This window comes from Ruditapes philippinarum, unplaced genomic scaffold (genome assembly GCF_026571515.1).
Source record: "Ruditapes philippinarum isolate M1 unplaced genomic scaffold, ASM2657151v2 ctg5431_1_1_1_1, whole genome shotgun sequence".
Lineage (NCBI taxonomy): Eukaryota > Metazoa > Mollusca > Bivalvia > Venerida > Veneridae > Ruditapes > Ruditapes philippinarum.
The window spans coordinates 37,973-58,189 of record NW_026856310.1 but is presented as its reverse complement, the minus strand read 5'-3'; the positions used below and the strand labels follow the sequence as shown (position 1 = coordinate 58,189).

General features: G+C 30.7%; 2 protein-coding genes across 2 annotated transcripts; both read right to left on the bottom strand.

Annotated features, from left to right (window-relative positions):
* Positions 1 to 339: 339 nt before the first annotated feature.
* On the bottom strand, positions 340 to 4,037 carry LOC132746180 (complement C3-like; the record flags this gene model as incomplete). The annotated part of the gene is made up of 5 exons (XM_060735258.1): positions 3,908 to 4,037; positions 1,794 to 1,890; positions 1,178 to 1,238; positions 673 to 867; positions 340 to 413 (listed from the first exon to the last, which is right to left on the bottom strand). Coding segments are annotated over exons 1-5 (483 nt in total), but the record flags the coding sequence as incomplete, so codon positions are not given.
* Positions 4,038 to 12,636: 8,599 nt separating this feature from the next.
* On the bottom strand, positions 12,637 to 16,103 carry LOC132746179 (uncharacterized). The gene is made up of 4 exons (XM_060735257.1): positions 16,052 to 16,103; positions 15,270 to 15,348; positions 13,394 to 14,074; positions 12,637 to 12,749 (listed from the first exon to the last, which is right to left on the bottom strand). Exons 1-4 carry the CDS (start codon positions 16,076 to 16,078, stop codon positions 12,742 to 12,744), a joined length of 795 nt encoding a protein of 264 aa, XP_060591240.1. The 5' UTR covers positions 16,079 to 16,103; the 3' UTR covers positions 12,637 to 12,741.
* Positions 16,104 to 20,217: the final 4,114 nt, after the last annotated feature.

Sequence of the window (20,217 nt, the reverse complement as noted above, 5' to 3'; positions counted from 1 at the left end):
TGTAGGCCTATAATGGTGCCATTTTGATATAAAGATCTATACAAGTAACTGTGAACTAGTAAAATATATCAAGGCAGGATAGGTGCGCTACCTAGAAATATCTTTTATACACGTTTCGCGTTATGTGACGCCGTCGTTACAACCCCTTAGTGTTCAGTTTTATTTGTCATTCAATGTAAATGCCGCATTTCTTTAAAAAGATATGTATGTTAATTTTCGTCCATACTGTATCAAATTTCGATCATAGACGCCTTCTAGTTTCACTGTGCTTCATAGAACCACATTCTTAAAAATGTACAAGGGCTGACAATATTACATAAAGTGAATATGTATACTTACAATAATATCCATGCCTACTTGCCAACCATTGACAGCTTTCAATGACTCGTCAAGTGCTAGAGCTCTTATTTCAACTGAAAAAAAGGAAACACTTTGGGTTTTTTAACATGCAGATCTATGTGATATTTGCTTAATTCAGCCTTGAAATTATTTATCTGCATTAAGACATTGACATTACCTCCAGCATTGGAATTTAGCAATAAGAGACAATCTATAAAATAACTGTGATATATTGAAGCAAACAGGCATGAGAAATTTGAAGAACATTAATACAGATCTCTATTAAAAATAACATTAAATAACCACAAAAGAATTACAATAAAACATCTATACCGTTTTGTTCAGGTGTATAAATCGGTTTGTCCGTCTGTACGATCAGGTAACCTGTATGATAGCTCAGAATTATGTCCCTTGATTGCTTCAATCCGTTCCATTCTGAAAATAATTTGACTTTGCGTGGCTTGTTCTGAACCATGGAGGTAAAAATATCGTCTTCAGTGACTTTAACAGTCGTATAAAATGGGGTTTCTAAAATTAAAAAACCAAATTAACAATTCATATTTACGGCCTTTGTGTCTGATTATCAAATTAAAACCCCAATAATAATTTATATTTGCGGGTTGTAATTGAGTCATACGGCCATCGTGCTCATTCTTTACTATATGTTATATCGGTCAGAATTGAAACCTAAAACTAGTCAAGTATAAATGTAACTGGATATTATCCAGCTAATTTATTTTTCTCATTTACAGGAATAACTTTGTTTACATACTAAAATGAATAAATAGTAAATAAAATTTTTGAAAGTTAATTTCGATATTTAAAGTAAATTACTCGCCTTGGTCTTTAACAATGACATCTTTCGGCGAAAATTGTTTCCCCTTGTACTCTAGCCAAACCTATTTTGTATATCAATATAAATATGAAAAGTTAAACGGTAACAAAATGCAAATATATAATACCTACCACAATTATATATGTTTATAAAACTTTTAATATGCATCTTTTGGTCTTTTGAAATGAAAACGAGACTAAATGGGATGTGATCTAGATTTCATATGAGTCTTTTGTACTCTGGCAATGAAATCGATGCTAAATTAATTATATTGGATCCAATGATGATCTTAATTTATAAGATGTGAATAAATATCATATAAAAGATATCTCACTGTTATTCGATATCTTAAAATTGTATCACACCTATGTCCCGTATCTTAAAATATATACATCTGCTGTAGCGTATACTACAAAGTGTCTTAAAGCTGTTTCATTTATGTGTGACTCACTTCCATTATAATTCAAATTATATTTGATTGCTGTTGAAAGTGTTGCATTAGTGTAAAGAATAAAATATCACAATTGAATTTGACAATTATTTTCTTGAACTATAATAAAAGATATGATGTAAATAATAACGTCTTGTTACAATGACATAAAATAAATTAATACATTACCTTAACACTTGCATTTCTTTCTCCGAAAACACTTACAACAACTGTCTCATCTTGGTCAAATCTTAATACGTTTGGGGCTATGACAAAGTAGTAACCGCTGAAAATGTATCATAGCTTAAGGTAAGAATTGTTTTAAATTATTGGTAAAAGAGCACGTGTGGATGTGTGTAGTTAGCGGCTTTGTTATTCAAATAAAAGGCCACACAAACACACAAAATAAATAAATAGATAGATAAATAAATAAATAAACTAAAATAAAATAAAAAAGTTGCCAAATGGAACCGACCAAATGTGTTCAAGCTTGACCCCGGTACAAACATTTTTTCCGGTGCACTGCCGATGAAAAAATAAACTGTTGCCCTTATTTAAAAAGATTAAGTGTGTTTTTGTAACCACGGTTTTTGGGAAAGCCCAAAATATTCTTACTTTTGAAATGGATCCCGTTCAGTAACCGATCATCTCGACCATTTATTTACCAATCTGGTCATATAAACACAGAAATCATGACCACAGACTCTTGGGTCAGATCCTGCCCCTAAGGTGATACGCCTGTGTACACACTTTATTAAAAATATTTTAATATAACACGAATGGGACATCTGTTATAAAACGATAAAACTTGTTTTCAAACAATGTTAAACATATATCAAGTCTCAAGAAAAACGAAAGCAACAACAACAAAATAAACCAAAATAATAATAATGATAATAATAATAATAATAATAATAATAATGATAATAATAATAATAATAATAATAATAATAATAATAAATAATAATAATAATAATAATAATAATAATAATAATAATAATAATAATAACAACAATAATAATAACAATAACAATAATAATAAGATAATAATAATAATAATAATAATAATAATAATAATAAAATATGTCTATAAGATTCAATTTATTTACATTTAAAGAAATGTATATAAACGCAGACAACCAAGTTAAAGAATGTAAGATGATGTTTTTTGTTTGTTTGTTTGTTTGTTTTGTTTGTTGTTGTTGTTGTTTTTTTTTTTTTTTTTTTTTGGGGGGGGGGGTTGTTCTTTTTATTTATTTTTTTTTAAATTTTTGTTGCCATGGTATTTTTTTGTGTCAATTTCCGAAATAACTGTCTAATACAACACAGTGTTTGAAATTCTTCTTTTTTCAATAGGATTGCAGTATTTCAAATGAATCGTAACACATTAACTTTGGTGAATCGGCACACTGTTAATCAGTCTAGTAAATCTCGACTGTTTATTAAAATAATACAAAAAACTAAGCAGGCAAGTTTTTACAAAATCAAATTGGTCATGCGGCCTCGCCGCGCCTGACCAATTTAATTCTGTAAAAGCTAACTAATAAAGATTAACCTATATAAATGATAGGATCATTTCTTGGAACATAATCATGAAACAGATGTTAGAAACTTAATACTTCTAGCAATTCCTTCGCATTATGAAATTTCTCTAATTTTGTTTACTAAATGTTAATTTACCTACTTTACTGTAAACGCACTTTTCTTAGATAAGGCGACCAGATTGATATATAAACGGTCACATTTCCAAGCATCAGCAAAAAAAAAAAAAACGAAAACAATAACAACAACAAAAAAAAAACTAATCTATAACTGAATATCATTTGTCTTATTTAAATAGAAACATGTCATATAAAGGCTTATTATGCCCCTCTCCCAAATGCCTTTATTTTCATTTTTGAAAAGCTATTTATTTTTTGTATCTTGTTAAAGTTTGAAAATAAATGCTGATTAGCCATTTATCTGAACTTTATTTTTTCTTCTGTTGCAAATCTGTCGATTAGTACAATAAAAGTGATAACGTTTTTTGTATGGAAGTCCAAATACAACTTTGTTTACATTGGATACTTTTGTAAAAAATCATTTTATATTTCACGCTATTTTGTCAAGTACCAAACATCAAACTTATAAACAAGCTCATAAACTATGAGTACGTTAACGACGTAAATCCCATGTGTTTTCTTTCATAAGATGGAAATTATTATCGTTTCAGAGGTGAATGTGGAATTAATATATTTAAATTTCTTTTTCAATTCCCTTAACTATGTATGATCATTTACACGAGAAAATGAAAAATATTGTACCTGCTATGCACTCCCGAAACAAAAATCCCTAATAAAAGAAATAAAATCAACATCATTTCGCCTCCACTGACTGGCAACTACTGGTGACTATTGTAAAATAAACGCGCATTAATCGTACGCAGCGTGCCGGATTTGAACCAAATTTAGGACAAACGCACTCATTTCTGGGAAAACTTTCGCCGTAATTTCGTTTAGGTCATTCATAGCGATAATCGGTTATATGGTAAACTGTTAATTGTTTCACTTGTAATTAAATCAAAAATTACTCTGTAGGACGTGCTTTTAAGAAAATGCAAAGTAAAACATATCCTGAAATAAACCAATGCTTGTGAGTTCATTGTAAATTCATTATATGTTAGCACATAATTTTGAAAGTTATTTTTTTAGATATTTTGGCTCATCAGGAGACATGCAGTTTCAGCATGCGTACATTCCTAGATTGCTATATAAAATAAATTCCTGCAATGTCAAAAACCATCGCACAACACCTGAAAAGCATTGCAAAGCCGATTTCTTTATACGAAAAGCAAATAACGAAAATCGGAATTATCGAATCAGAATATCCCTATTTTCGTGCAATTTTAATACCCTTAGATTCATTTAATTTTGTTTACTGAAAAACTGTCTTGTATTTATTTCTTATCTACTAACAATTGATTATTGTGTACCATGTCCGTACCATATGTTTTATCAATCTGAAAAGAGGTCTGGACTGTGGAAAAGTATTTGATTACTTGAAAGAAAAGATAACAAATACAGCAAACAACAGCAACACAAAAAGCCAGTCGGCACATTTGTATTTTGATTCTTATATTCAATATAATACTAAATTTGACTGACCTCTTTGTTTTTGGGCAAGGCGTTGTGTTAATGAACGAACGAGTTATTAACAAATAAGTATAGATGATTAAATAAATAAATAAATAAATAAATAAATAAATGACTGAATGAATGAATGAGTATATGAATGAATGATTGATTGAATGAATGAATGATTAAATGAATGAATGAATGAATGAATGAATGAATGTATGAATGAATGAATGAATGAATGAATGAATGAATGAATGAATGAATGAATGAATGAATGAATGAAACACACTCAATCACTCACTCACTAAACAAAAATTACAAAAATTGCAAAACATTTTCAGTAAAGTTTAATCTTGAAATTGTATTCCTTCCTTTTATAATTTATCTTCACATTATACCGATTCGCTGACGGGAACCAATGTTTTGTTTCCCATGATCCTAGAAGTATCAAATTTCAGTTTTCCACGATGTTCATACAACTCTGCAAGATAATGAACGGTTTTTCTTATTAATAAAGTTTTTCTAAGAAAATTATGATGAAACTTTTCTCAATCATGGCTGATTGTGTTGCCTAGTTGAAAATATCCTTCGTTTTCATTCGCCAGTTAAAGAGTAGGTCATTTTACTGTTTATTTGTACTTGACTTAACCCTTTACGCCAAATTAGAACAGAGGCAATATGTTTTCTTTCTTTTTTAAACTGTAACAAAATATCAAAAAATGAAAGTTTTGGAGAAATAAAAATGATAGCATTTCTATGGCACGATGGGCTTTTAATCATTATGAGGTTTCTTAACATTGATTATTTCATACATCGTTTCTAACAGTATTTTATTTTGTAAAACATATTTTATAAACATTGTTTTGTATAATATTATGATGGTGCATTTTGAACTATATCGTTTAATAGAACATTTAATTTACATAAAACATTGTCCTGTACTGTATAATTATAATAAATTTTAAAAATAATTATAAAAAGATAAAAAGATAAATGAATAAACAAATTAATGAATATATAAATAAATGAATAAATAAATAAATAAATAAAAAACGTACATAAATAAATAAATTAAAAAATAAATTAATTAATTAATAAATTAATGGAAAAAATAATAATAATAATAATAATAATAATAATAATAATAAAATAATGATAAATGAATAAGTATATAAATAAATTAATTAATAAATAACATTTGTGCTGTTAATTTTATAATACTTTCAATTTTTTTGATAGCAATGACATTGTTTTATGTACGAAATATGCGTTGTCCATAGCACAATTTTTACAATAGGTTTATCTTTTAAGTCTGGTCCATATAACTACAGAATAAGATCAAGAATGAGGCCTGGACAATGTGTATTGTTAAACGTTTTCATTTTAGTTGGTTAATTTGGTCTTACTTGAGGGTAATTGTTTTGACTGCGTGATTTCGTGTACTACTTGATTTTTGGTATGATTTACATTTACATAAAGAATGAGTTGTTTTTCACATTTTTTATGTCGAAGAAGTTGACATTGTTACATCTGATTATTAATGTGTATTCGTTTGATTTAAATAGAACTTTGTGCATGAAAAATAATGTACATTTTGTATATATGTTCTACCTTAATCCTTTCACTGCCATAGGGACGACATATGCCGTCCCTATTATTTTCGGCGTATTTGCCATATGGACGGCTTTTGCCGTTTCTATAATAATAATAATTTATTAATATACCATCGACAATAATTATTATTATAATACTAGCAGATTTGGAAACTTATATAATTATTATAATACTTATAACAAATAATAATAATTATATCAATTAATACTATAGTGATTTCTTAAAAATCCTTCTGGCACCTAGGTGATCAATAAAAAACCCTCTGGCAGCGAAAGGGTAAAGACTGGCTTTGTTATTGTACCGATCTCTTACCGCTGTGGACTCGAATCCCAACAGAGGTACTTTCTTGTCAGGATGCTATCTAGCAAGATAACGAAAGGTCGATGGTTCTTCTCGCGTGCCAGTTTGTTCCTGGAATAATGCTCAACCTCCACTAGTAAAGCTTAAAAATTCTTTGTGCTTATTCTAATTGTTTTCAATTAAATACATGTATGTATGTTCATGACTTAGTATATAGTTCGTGAAAGACTTAGAAATAAAGTCTCATACCATATTTTGCATTAATATAAACTTTGTAAACGTACGGCTGATAAGCCTACCTTAAGAGGGGGTTTAGGAGTTTTCATCGATTGTCAATGCTTTAATTGTCGGAATGTCATATTTCAACATGCATGCATGATGCTATATAATTGTCAATATGAGTTAGAATAATTTTTAGGACGAAAACAGAACGGTTTTCTTCAGAATTTTACACATAGTTATATATATGTTTATTTTCATGAAAACTCTGAATTTTATTTTAAAGGAAAAACATTGTGAAGTGAACGAAGAAAGTAGTGTATACACTGCAAGCGCCACATATAGTGCAGGTAAATAACCTAATACAGGTCAAAATATACGAAAAATGTCATTTTCTGCGTAAGTAGCAGTAGACATATGGTGCAAAATAACGAAATAAACACGGAAAAGAAAGCACAATAAAGTCTTAAAGATATGTTGCATAGACTGCATAATATTTGGACATCAAGGTGGTTTTATATAGTCTATTATAATGGCGCGAAAGGTGTAAGACGTGTTTTTGTGTCTCTCGAAATTGAGTGTTTTTTGTTGGATATAGTAAACTGATATTTTGGATTTTTATATTAGTGGAGAGGGAATTTAATCAGTGAAAGGATGGACCTAATATTAAGATAATATGAAAAACAAAAAGAGAGGGAAAAGGAGATAATTTCCCCAGTTATGTTTTCCTTGTTTATTGAAGATCTAGAACTTTATTTGCAAAATAACTTAAATTCTGGTATAGATCTTCAAGACATTTGCCTAATTTTACTTTTGTTTGCTGATGATATGGTATTAATTGATGAAAATCCTCTAGATCTTCAAAATTCATTAAATAAGCTTCATGAATACTGCAATAAATGGGGATTAGAAGTTAATGTAAACAAAACCAAAATCGTAGTTTTTCGTAAGAGAGGTGGTTTAAGAGCAGGAGAAAAATGGTTTTATGGTCAAGATAATATAGAAATTGTAAATGATTTTAATTATCTAGGTGTTACATTGAATTATACAGGAAATTTTAACTTAAATACTCAAACTTTATATGGTAAAAGTTTAAAAGCCCTAAATAATTTAGTGGCAAATTTGAAAAAATATGAAACAAAACCAAAAATAGCCCTACAGTTGTTCGACTCTTTTATTGGTTCTATCTTAATGTATGCAAGTGAAGTATGGGGTTTTCACAAATCAAAAAAGTTAGAAAATATTCATTTGAAATTTTGTAAAACTATTCTTGGTGTTAGAAAATCTACTAGTAACGCAGCTGTGTATGGTGAACTTGGAAGATATCCGTTGTATATAAACAGATATGTTCGAATTGTAAAATTTTGGTTTAAGATAATAAGTTCAAGTAATATTATTATAACTACAATTGTTAATTCGTGTATGTCTGATATAAATATAGGGTATACAAACTGGTTTGCAAATGTACGAAGTCTTTTAGAAAAATACGGTTTTTTTATGTATGGTTAAACCCTTTAAGTGTTAATCAAAATTGTTTTATTGTCGTTTTTAAACAGAGATTAATAGATGAATATTTACAAGAATGGAGAGCTAGTATTAATTGTAATGATGTATTATTTTTATATAAATCAGTAAAGGACAGTTTTGAAATGTCACCTTATTTAGAAAATATTGTATCAAGAAAACTAAGAATAGCTTTGACAAAACTGCGTATTTCAGCTCATAATCTTAGAATACAGACAGGTAGATATTCACGTGAAAGAGTAGAGCGAAATTTAAGATATTGTTTAATTTGCAATACAAATGAAATTGAGGACGAGTTCCATTTTGTGTTTAAGTGTCCTGCATATGAAAATTTAAGAAAAATATATATTAAGAATTATTATAGAAACAGACCAAGTATGTTTAAGTTTACTCAATTATTAAAAAGTGATAAAAATAAAGAAACAATTATGCTCTGTCAATATATTAATGAAGCTTTCAAATTACGATATCAGATTATTAATGCTTAGATATGTATTTCAACCTACTTTTATGTATACCTAACAGAACCAAACTAATGAAAAGTTTTATTGTGTATACTACTGTGTATGTAATAGCCATTATGCTTTAATATTAGTGTCATCTCTATTTTGTTTCGTCCATCCAATATAATTATTATGTTTACTTTCATGTCATTGTATTTTTCATGTCATTATATATGTATGCTTGTATATATGTTAATCACGAGAAACTTGTAGTTTAAGTGAAATAAACGTTCTTCTTCTTCTTCTTCTTCTTCTTCTTCTTCTTCTTCTTCTATAATCGTACAGTAGAAAACCACAAAATCTGATCTCCACTAAACTGGAATCCTCAGTTAACCGGCTATTTTTAAACCTCCCTATTTATTTCATAAAAAGGTATGTAATATGTTCTTGTTATAGTTCATTTTAATTTAATTTATTAATATAATAATTCTGCTGTACAACATTTTTCATGCATTCTTTTTTTATTGCTCCGCGCCCACAGGCACGGAGCTATTTGTGTTTACTATTTTCTTTGTCCATGGACCCGGTTTTTAACAATTAATCCCTTCGATTTACAGCTAAAATTAAATTCGTATTAAAGAACTCCTTTCGATTTCTATTATGTAAAGTCATATATTGGTTTCCCCTTCGGTGATTCGCAGCATGTCATAATAGTGAATGAGAACCGGAAAGCAGTATTGCAAGCTATAAATAACTAGAAGACCTTAACATTGTGAATGTCCGAAAATCTATTTATTGTTTTGTGAACAGCGAATTCGAAAAAAGTGACAGTAAACATTTCGTATAATAGCTACAATACTGTGAAAAGAAGTACTGTTTTTTAGGATGGTATATCTGGCTAATATTCGTTGTATTAACAGTCCAGGTCATTGACACAGCTCAGTTATTATTAGATATGAGGTCGCGTAGAATCAGCTTTCCGAGTGAACTATTTTTAGCCTTTCATCATTTCCAAAAAATATCAGATTTTATGAATGAAATTCCTCACTGCTTTGTCTATATAGAGTTGTTCAAAAAGTTGAGCTTATATAAAAGGGATTTTCTCAGTTTATTTTGTTCTGCTGTTAATAAGTTTAAAGAATAGTTAATCAAATGTAAGTGTCTATCTCAATCTTGTATAATTAATACAAATATATATTTACTTTTTGCAAGTTAATGCTGCACTATTTTGCACTGTGTTTTTGATTCAAAATTGAAATCTGACCTTTTTTGAATTATTTCTTTAGCGACGAATGACTAGAGAAGAAGTCAATCAAATGGTCAGATTTCAATTTTTAATAAAAAAAAAAAACAAGGACGAAAACCAGGTTTTCAACGACCAAGCTTTGATGTGACAGCAATCAATAGGTCAAAGTGCACTAACGTTATTGAGTACAAGCTGAAAATTCTATTGTAAGCAAATAACCTTGACCTTGCTCCCATGTGTCTAAGTGGCAATCCAAAGCTGCCACTCAGCAAGTTTGGTGTCAGAAGGTCAAAGTAAACTTTAGTTATAACATGATAACTAAATACATTAACCTTGATCACATACACCTGTGTAGCAATCCCAAGCTTCCTCTTGATATAAGCTACCTACACACCAAGTTAGGTGTCAATAGGCCAAAGCAAACTAAAGTCATTGAGCGGAAACCAAATGTTTACGCCCGCCCGCCCGCCTGCCGGCATTACAATTACCCGGTTTTCTTTGAAAAACTGGTTAACAAGTTCATCGTTGATGGGTTCTTACCATGATTAGTTGTTCATATTTGTAGAAAATGAGTAGGATTATAGGTACAAAGAAAATGTACATGCTTTGATATTTTTATTATCTTATGTAAATGACTACAGTAGTGACATAAACAGAACACTGTTGCACTACAGTCATGTCACATTACATTTACAAGTCGTGTAAGTCTTGTTTGTATTCAATGGAATTACTTTCCTTAACAGGTAATCATCAGTAAAAGTATATTTTTTTTATTTTATATCTGGACCCTCTCTTATGGACAGTGCATGTATACGATAAGCATAATGATGCAAAAATGATTTACAAAACATTTGAAAAATGTACAAGAGTACTTAATCCGAATATACTTTATCATTTTATCATAGTTTGATCTATGCATACATTTACAATTAAAACAATATACATACAATAAATTGTATACTGTAGCCATTCTTTTAAGAATTATAACAGAATACAACATGACCTGTGCGTAGGAATGATTTGCTAAAGTATCTGTAATGAGCGCATTTTTTTTGCGTGGAGCTTCTCAATTGCTGCATTGCAGGAACATTTGTACTTGTAGTACATATTGTGATGCTTTGTTTTTAGACACTGTTCTGTATAAAACAGTTTGTAATACATTGCTCTGTATACTACATATGTCATGCATTCTAGTTTGATTCATTTTGTTATACATTGATTATACCATACATTTTCATGTATTGTTTCATAGATCAGTTTTTCAATGGTATCTACTCAATTACTTAAGTAAAGAAAAACTACTTTATGGGTCCTCTCAAAGTTTGTAATCCATCTCATCAATACAGTTGTAGTTTTAGCAATGCACCTGGTTAAGGTTTGATTTAATGATTGAGCTTGTATGAGAATTTAAACCTCATTTGTTGTCATTATTTATAACTATAAATCTGTTGGGGCTAGACTGTGTTTCAATCTGGGAAATTTTAGTATGGTAATTCTGTCAACGGTTACCTGAATAAATGATGGACAAGAGGCCTGCAATTGTTGTGTTTAGGAAACTCAATTATCGGTCACCATCATAATTATTCCAGGAATCAGTATGTTTGCTTCTGGTATGGTAACTTGGTCAACACTTGTTGTCATAAATATAGAAGGCTTAAATTAATACTAGGGTTACCTCCAAATATGGAGAGATAATGTATTTCATATAATTACTGGTGCATGATTTACTAGGGTATATTTTGCCAAACATTTAATTTTTCTTTAGTTTATGTTTTGTATACATGTATGGTATGTTTTGTCAAGCATTGTTTGGTTTATCGCATAGCAAATACTAGTATTGTCCAACATGTTCTTTGTAGTACAATTTGTCATTCGTTATGTAGCCTTTGCAGCAAGTATTTTTTCAAATATTGTGCAGTGAAGAATGTCATACATAGAATGTTTTGTCATACAACGGTTCGTGTAGAATATTTCGTGCAGTGTATATTTTTTTATTTTGTATATGCAGGCTCTGTATATACTCAAACATGTTTATAACATATTTATCTTAGTAGGTGATAAGTTGTTCTGACGTATGGAGTCTCAAGACTACGGTAAACGTAAAAGAAAGTATATACTTTAGAAATACCATTTTCCTTTTATAGCACTGAACATTCAACTAGCATTATTTCAAAATGTCCTTTCCTTCAAAAGCACTGAGACTCTTGAAAACGGACATCTTACTGGGGTGTGCAAAGGAATAAATAACTTTGCTATCTGACCTGAAGTTTAACTCGGCAAGATTTTTAGCGTCTATGACTACGTTGTCATAATAACAGTAGCAGTGAGTTTAAACGACATATTTGGTTTTAATGACTATGACGCTGATGATGATACGACGACGACGAAAATGACGACGATGAAGATGATGAAGTTAATCCTGACAACGTTGATGATGATAATAGTAATAATGATTGCAACGACAACAACAACAACAACGACGACGACGATGATGGTGATGATGACATGCAGTATTGCTCCTTGTGTGTCTGACGAGGAAATAAGAAAAACAACACTTAGTATTACATTCATTGATCTTTTCGTTTCCCATTAAAGTTCAAATGTGACATCAATCAATACATTTTTTAAAAGTTAGTTTAATAGAGACAAATAATGTAGAATAGATATGGTGTTCATCAGATGTCTGAAAAAGAAAACAATATTGCAGCAATATCAGAACCATCAGGTGCTAGATTTCTTCGGTTTAACATATGTTTACATAAATTACGACAAATATTTTGGTTTAAAATTTTTATGACTACGACTCAGTCAATGTCCATCATAATAGGACATTTTCACACTTGGATCACAATAATAAACATATACATTTTGTGTACATCACCACATTTTGATCATTTTTCGGGTTAAATTGTATTAAATGTATTAATAAAGGAATTCGAACTTCCTGAGGAAGTAAGCAGAAAGTTAAATTTCATTTTATTTTACTAACCTTCCTTGATTTTTCATTTTATTAGAAGCGTTTACTTACCAAAGTATTGGGGCGTCCGTGTCCGCGTGGTAAAGGTCGTTGACTTCAAACTGCTTGCAACTCACCGATGTGGGTTCGAATTCCGACAAGGACCTTTGATTTTTTTTTCATGTGAGGAAGGTATCCAACTTAACGTCGGTGGTTATACTTAGGTGTCCGTCTTTGTCTGACATAATGTACAAAAGGTCACCTAAGGTCTTCCTCCACTACTAAAGCTGGAACGTCGCCACATGACCTATATGTACTTCTGTGTCGGTGTGACGTAAAACCCACAACAAACAAACAAACAAAAAACTTACCAAATCTCATTCCCAACGCAGCTCCACATACAGGTTCCATAGTATTAAAGCCATTGACAGCATATCCGCCACATCCTCCCATGTGTATTTCTATTTGAAAGAAATAGCATTGGTTGAGATATGTCGAAGCCTTCTTTCCAGTATCTAGCCAATGGTGCATAAGATCCGAGTAACAACACGTTAACTGATAGTTTGTAGGGTCTTTATGGTCGGGGTTGAAAAAGAAGGCTATATAACTGTGAGGTCTTCTGTCGCAATTTTTAAACGTGTAATCCTGACCATTTGCCTTGTAGCCTTGAACATTTTTTGCTTTGGCAACACCTCTGGGTAGAAAGCCCAAGTATAGATAAGGTTGCATTGTTTCATAGTTGTGTGGACGTGTATAGTCAACATAACTGTTATATTGGATACTAAGAGGCACAGAAGATTTTGCTGATATTTGGTTCATAATGGTGTCGTATTGTTTGCCGGTAGTTCTCTGGTGTTTGACAAGAACTTCGGTTGTATTGTAATCTATTAGGGTTGGTTTGATGGCCACAGTAGCTTCTCTCGAGATAAACATATAGCCATACTTGTCGTAGAATTCACAGAATGCTTTGTAAGTTTGCCCTTCGCCATTATAAAAGGTATATTCGCCACTTAAAAGGTTTGGGTTACCTTGCTTTAAATCTTTGCACGAGTCTGAAAAATCGGAAAAGACAGTATAAAGAAACGGGGTACCAGCATTATCAGATGGTGTAGTGTAAATCATTCAAAAATATTTTCGATCAAGATTTACAAGATTATCTTTTCTGAAGTAGGATTTCTCTAAATTCTGGAAATCAATATATTTATATACCAAGGAGTCTTAATATTGCCCATCGTTCGTTTCGTTTAATAGCATAAAAAGCGGTATAGCTGGAGTAAAAGAAAATTGAAATTACTGTGAATTTATTGAAAGAATGATGCTAAGCCTAGAACTAGCTGATCAACAACAACAAAAAGAAACACGAATGTAAACAAAAAGAAACATGAACGTAATGACCAAGAAAGAGAGGATGTGCCGAGTGTTTGTGACAAATACCAATACCGCTTATTGACGACCAAAGTGCATGTAAGTTAATGTTATGCATTTTCGATTCCCCCAAAAATAACAGTTGAATTATGACAAACTTAGAACATGAAGAACGAACGTACGTGGCACCATTGTCTGTCTCGTGTGCTATATGTTAGATCTGAATTAACAATGTGTCACCAAACTTATGTCATTTTTTTCCGATAGACTTCATATTCGTATCAACGGCATGTCATATCATGTCATAATGCCCATGATGCACGTTTTCGACAAAACCACATTCACCAGTATTATTTAGCCATACGTATCTTTCTTACTTCCAGTTGTTATTGGCACAATTTATGCATGCTACCGTCCGCATGATTGTTTTTCAACTTTTATCATGCTTCAGTCTGTTTTTCTTTAACTTTGGGATATCTTTTTGTTGTCACAGGGTATGCGTGCATCAGTCTGTATTTTTTAATTCAACTTTAGGCATCGTTGCTGTTGACACCGTTAATACATGAGTAATTGTTTGTATGTTTATTCTTCATCTCTTTAGTCATCGTATCGTATCTATTTCATTGGTGAATGCCAGTCTGTTTTCAAATTTATGCATCTGCATCATTGCTGTTAAAATAGTGTATGCATTTTTCTGTGTGTATGTTTTTTATCATCTGTAGGCATAGTTGCTGTTGACACGATGCATCCACGCATGATGCGAAGGTTTATATGTAAATCAGTTTGTATGCTTTGTTTCATATTTAAGCATCAATGTAATTAACATGTTACCCGTGTCAATTTCCTTCTTTTATAACATGAAAAACAGTCTAAATTACTTACGATATCCATGACAAACTTGTATATAGAAATACGCAACGATTACAGTGAACATGATTGTTTTTCGTATTGACATCTTGATCTGAAAAATTCATGAAAATTGTTACTGTAGACATTTTCTTCGGTGTACCTGCGAGAAGATATAATCTTGTCGCAAGAATTACTTACCATAAAACAAATCAAAAAGTTTCCTGAAACATTTTCATCTTAATATAATCGACTGTATATAATGCATATATAAAAGTATATAATGTAATCATTTTTAATTTCCAATTTTGATGACGAAAAAACGCATATATATACATGATAGAGAATACTAATTTAGTGTAGATTCAATACTTAAATTACGGAACGAGTTGTATAAAATAATATTTTTTATTCATCGAATTCAATAAATTCAGTAATGAATGTACACGAATATAATATGCTATAGTTAGCACATAACCAACATCATAATTATTAAAAGTAAAAAATATTGTTTTGTTAATGACGCGCCTAAATGCTATGTTGGTATAAAGCGAATGACGTGAAGTTGTGCAATAAATACTTTTAACAGGGTCGTAAAAGCGACACGGGTATGTGATAAAATGATTAACTTAGCGGTTTTTAGATACATACTCCTACTAATAAAACGTTAACGTTTGAAGATGCCCAAGATTTATTTTAAACAGACAAACAAGCGTTAAAAAAATACAACATCCAGTAAAATTGAAACCCAGTAAAACTTTTTAAAATTATTCTTAATAATGATTATTTAATATGAAATATTAGAAATGTGTTTTTACCGTAATAAGAGACTGTGCCTCCTTCATCTAAACAATACTTTGTTTGTACGTAATGAAATGTGTAATCTTAATTGTGCATATGTCGCTAATCGGATTAGTGCAAAATATAAATGTTCGTTAATTCGAAGATTTGAACCATTAATTCCATTTTATAGCGATATTAATGATAAACTTTCCATGTATATTTGTGTATAGACTCGACAGTGAATTTTTTCTAAATCAATTGGAAAGAAAACAAATCTCTTTACATAGTTTTCTTATACATATAGCTCAGCTTTAGAAGGAATAACAAACCACTTAACAAATATCCCACCAATGACAGTTAAACGTAAGTTCTACCTTTAAACATCATGTTAATGTTGGCATGTACGCGCCAGATGACACCTTGCAAAAAAGGTCTGTAATAATGAGAGCTCTGAGGTAACATGTTTGCACATGTACGGTATTAATGTTGTGGTAAATTGAAACCTAAGTTTGGAAATGAGCACTCACATTTAACATTTAAATCTTAATAAAGTTCTTGTTTGCTCAGGGCTACCATATTGAAACTTAAGGAAGTTTCATCGATATCAATTACAACAATGACGCAAAACAACTTGTGTTTGAACATTTATACCGGAAACATTTGCCGACCTAATAGTTCCAAATACATGTGTGATACTTAAAGAAGCAGATATAAAATTATCCAGGCATTTCAACATTTAACTTCGATTTCGGGAATGAAACACTGAGGCGACATAAATGTTTTCAAAAATCAAATCTGCTAACTTCCAGAATATCCGTTTGGTTCGTTTACTTACTGTTGTGTTCGTTTTGGCTATTGAATTGCACGACTCCTACGTTCTTTTCACGTCCACTGCGTTGTTTGTGATATAAGTATTGAATAATTTGATAAAACGAATTTGTTAGTTAAAACTTTCATTCATATTACATATAAATATATGAAGTAGAAGATCACAGAGATATAACGTCCATTTCCTGACTAAGGAACCTGATATTCGCCTATGTTTCTTGAAAGTTCAAGCATTTCCCCATACCCCCATATGGATTTCAAAAATGAGCATCATTAAAAAGAATTTCAGCTGCTCCCGATGTGAAGCATAACACCAGGTGCGACAGTGAAATTTGGTCAATAGCAGGGTAAGTTTTTTTACTTTTTAAACAGTTACATACCATTCAAACCTTTTTTAAGAAAATCGAAATGTGGTTCTACTCTATATAACCAACCCATTTTTGTACTGGAATTCTATGCAGCCTTCATTGAGATATTCTTTCTGTCGTGGGTTCTGGTGTGGCCGAAACATGCAATGCGCATATTTTTTATCACAGAATGATACAGAAAAGAATAAAGTGTAGATTACTTTATAAATGGGATCTATATCTAGGTTGCTGTTGTCGTATTACATGCACGGTAAAGTCACTTATGGATCTCTTAAACACATATAGAGCTCATATGCATTTATGAGCAACGACTGTTTCATTTGTAGCCAAAGCTCAATTAATGTTTAAATCAGGATTTGTTCGAATGTGAAGCGTCGGTCTATGGTGTGATTTTGTATTCTGAGTCCGTTTAGTGACATTTTCTTCATATGCATTGCGTGTTTTAGCCACGGCTGAAAGAATATCTTGATGAAGACTCCAAGAATTTCAGTACAAAAATGGGCAATGTAGAGGAGTCAGGAGGGTAGAATTACATTTCAATTTTCTTAAAATAAGGTTTGAATTTTACATAACTGTTTAAAAAGTTGAAAACTTACTCTGCGATGTGCCTAATTTCCCTGTCACATCTGATGATATGCTTCACATCTGGAGCAGCGTAAATTCACCTATACTTTTACCGATGCTCATTTTTGAGATCCGTATATGGGGTTCCACCCCGTGTTCTTTGTTTCTATTGGATTTAACAGTGAAATAAAAAAATCGAAATCGCTTACTACAGATCACAGGGGAATGACCCAATCGATACATTGTTTTACCAATAAAAGACAGTCAAATCATAATGACGTGTGTACTTTTCAGGAATTATTGTACATTATGATGACTCTTTTATAATGACTTGTGTCCATTTAAATACCTTTTCTATACATGGACGTGAGCTATAGGACAATATAATGCTAATTTAGCTTTTTACTGACTTAACAAATGACACCGTTACTCTGACATGTTTATGTTGACCAAGTTGACCATCCCTATTATTCCTTTAATTATTAAATACATTTAAAGAAAGTTCCTTATATTCTGGAAAAGAAGTAATTTTAAGATTTTTTTAATCAAGAAACAGACGTAATCATACAGATTTTGACAAAATCTATGGAAGTAAATTAAAATGGGAAAGTAAATGATTATTTCTTTGAGAAGATTTATAATCACTTACTTATTATCCTAATTATTATTTAATTATCCTAATTAATGCTCACGCTTTTTTGATAATATTCCAGATGCTAATGTGGAATCCATTATACAGCATATGTGACAATTATAATAATATATATACATAGAGGTCTGGCCTCGAGGATAAAGACAAACACTTACTATTTTGATGTGAACAAGATTATTGCATCAATGAAAGGATTACCTACATTCAGAGACTTTTATTATACAGATTATAATAATTATTTAATATAAATCTATGTCGAGAAGGATAATTATAAATTTACATACTTTTAAGTTTTTGTGAAGAATTTTATTGTCAGTTTTCGTGCTGTAAAATGATATGTTGTGGTTGCTTTTTTCCTTGTTAATGTTACTTACACATACAAGTATAAAAGTCAATCACAATTTATTTCAATATTATCTTTGTTTAGATTAAAACAACACCTTCCGGACGCTTCCTCATTTTATAATATGAAAATGTGACATGAACTTACGCACGTACGTACTTAATTGTCTTCTGGATATTAAATAATAGTTTGTATATAGAGAAAACCTGTCTTCCTGAATTATATCATTTAGACAAACAAACTATCTAAATGGACAATGATTTATTTTAACTTTATCGATGTTTGAAGTGACATAATACGTCCAGACGCTTCGGAACGCTTTGTTAACGCGACATGAAATCCCACAGTAAAACGTCAGTTTTCGTGCGGTAAAATAATATTCTGTGGATAAAAAATGCACTTGTTTATGTTACTTTCACGTGCAAAAAATAAATAAATTACAATTTATTTAGATATTATCTTTGCTTTGATAAAGAATCACCTTCTAGACGCTCCTGGACGCTACCTTGATCAATATGCGACCTGAAATAGGCCTACGCCTATTATAGTCTGAAAAAGAAACTGCAAGTAGCTCAAAATAAAGTCATTTAAGGTTTATAAACGATAACCATCCAAGAACTAGTTTAACTCCTTCTGATTTTACAGATGTTAAATATTGAAAATAGAGTAAAACAACTAAGACTCAATTATATGCATGAGGTTTTTTTTTATAAGTGTCTAACTTATATGAAGACAAACTTTGTTCGGATTATACACAAATACAACACTAGATAAAATGAGTTAAATTTTTCAATTCCTCATTGTAATAAGACATGCAATGGCACTTTTTTCTATAATGGTATTAAAGATTGGAATAGTTTGACAGATAATGTAAAATGTCCAACTTTATATAAAACTTCTGTTAAAAGCCACCTTGCTTCAATTTGGGCTGCACAACATCAAAGTGATTGTTTAATATATTACTGAGTGGCAACATATCGAGGCTTAGTCATATCAGTTTTTAGTCATCTCATGTTTTTCCTGCGGCTTTTTTTTTCTGTGATAATGCAAAACTACAGCGATAATCTAGCATATACGTGTTAAGATACTGATATCCATTGAGTATTTTTTTTACTTGCATCTACTGAATCTATTATGAAACCTACCTAGAAATGCTAAGATTAATTCGTAGTTTATCTCATTATCTATTTTTTATTTGAGAAAGGGATGTCTCTCTGGTTTCATCTTGTTTCCATCTATTTGATTAACAGGACTCCATTGGAAATAAGCACACCAGCTTATTGGGCCATCCTTAATTGTAACCATAGATCACTCTAAAAAAACATTGTATTGAATATTTTTAAGGGTATACTTTACCTGTATATCCCCCATATTATATCTTAAAATTCATGTTAAACTATATACATTGTAGATTTTATGTATCATATCTATCAGTAAACTTAAACT

What these genes read in the sequence shown, in the direction of transcription:
- LOC132746179 (XM_060735257.1), bottom strand. Translation starts at nt 16,078, where the DNA reads ATGAAGGAGGCACAGTCTCTTATTACG. An exon ending in AGGCACAGTCTCTTATTACG is followed by an intron (nt 15,349 to 16,051) that starts GTAAAAACACAT and finishes TGAATTTTTCAG; the next exon opens with ATCAAGATGTCAATACGAAA. An exon ending in ACAAGTTTGTCATGGATATC is followed by an intron (nt 14,075 to 15,269) that starts GTAAGTAATTTA and finishes CCGATTTTTCAG; the next exon opens with ACTCGTGCAAAGATTTAAAG.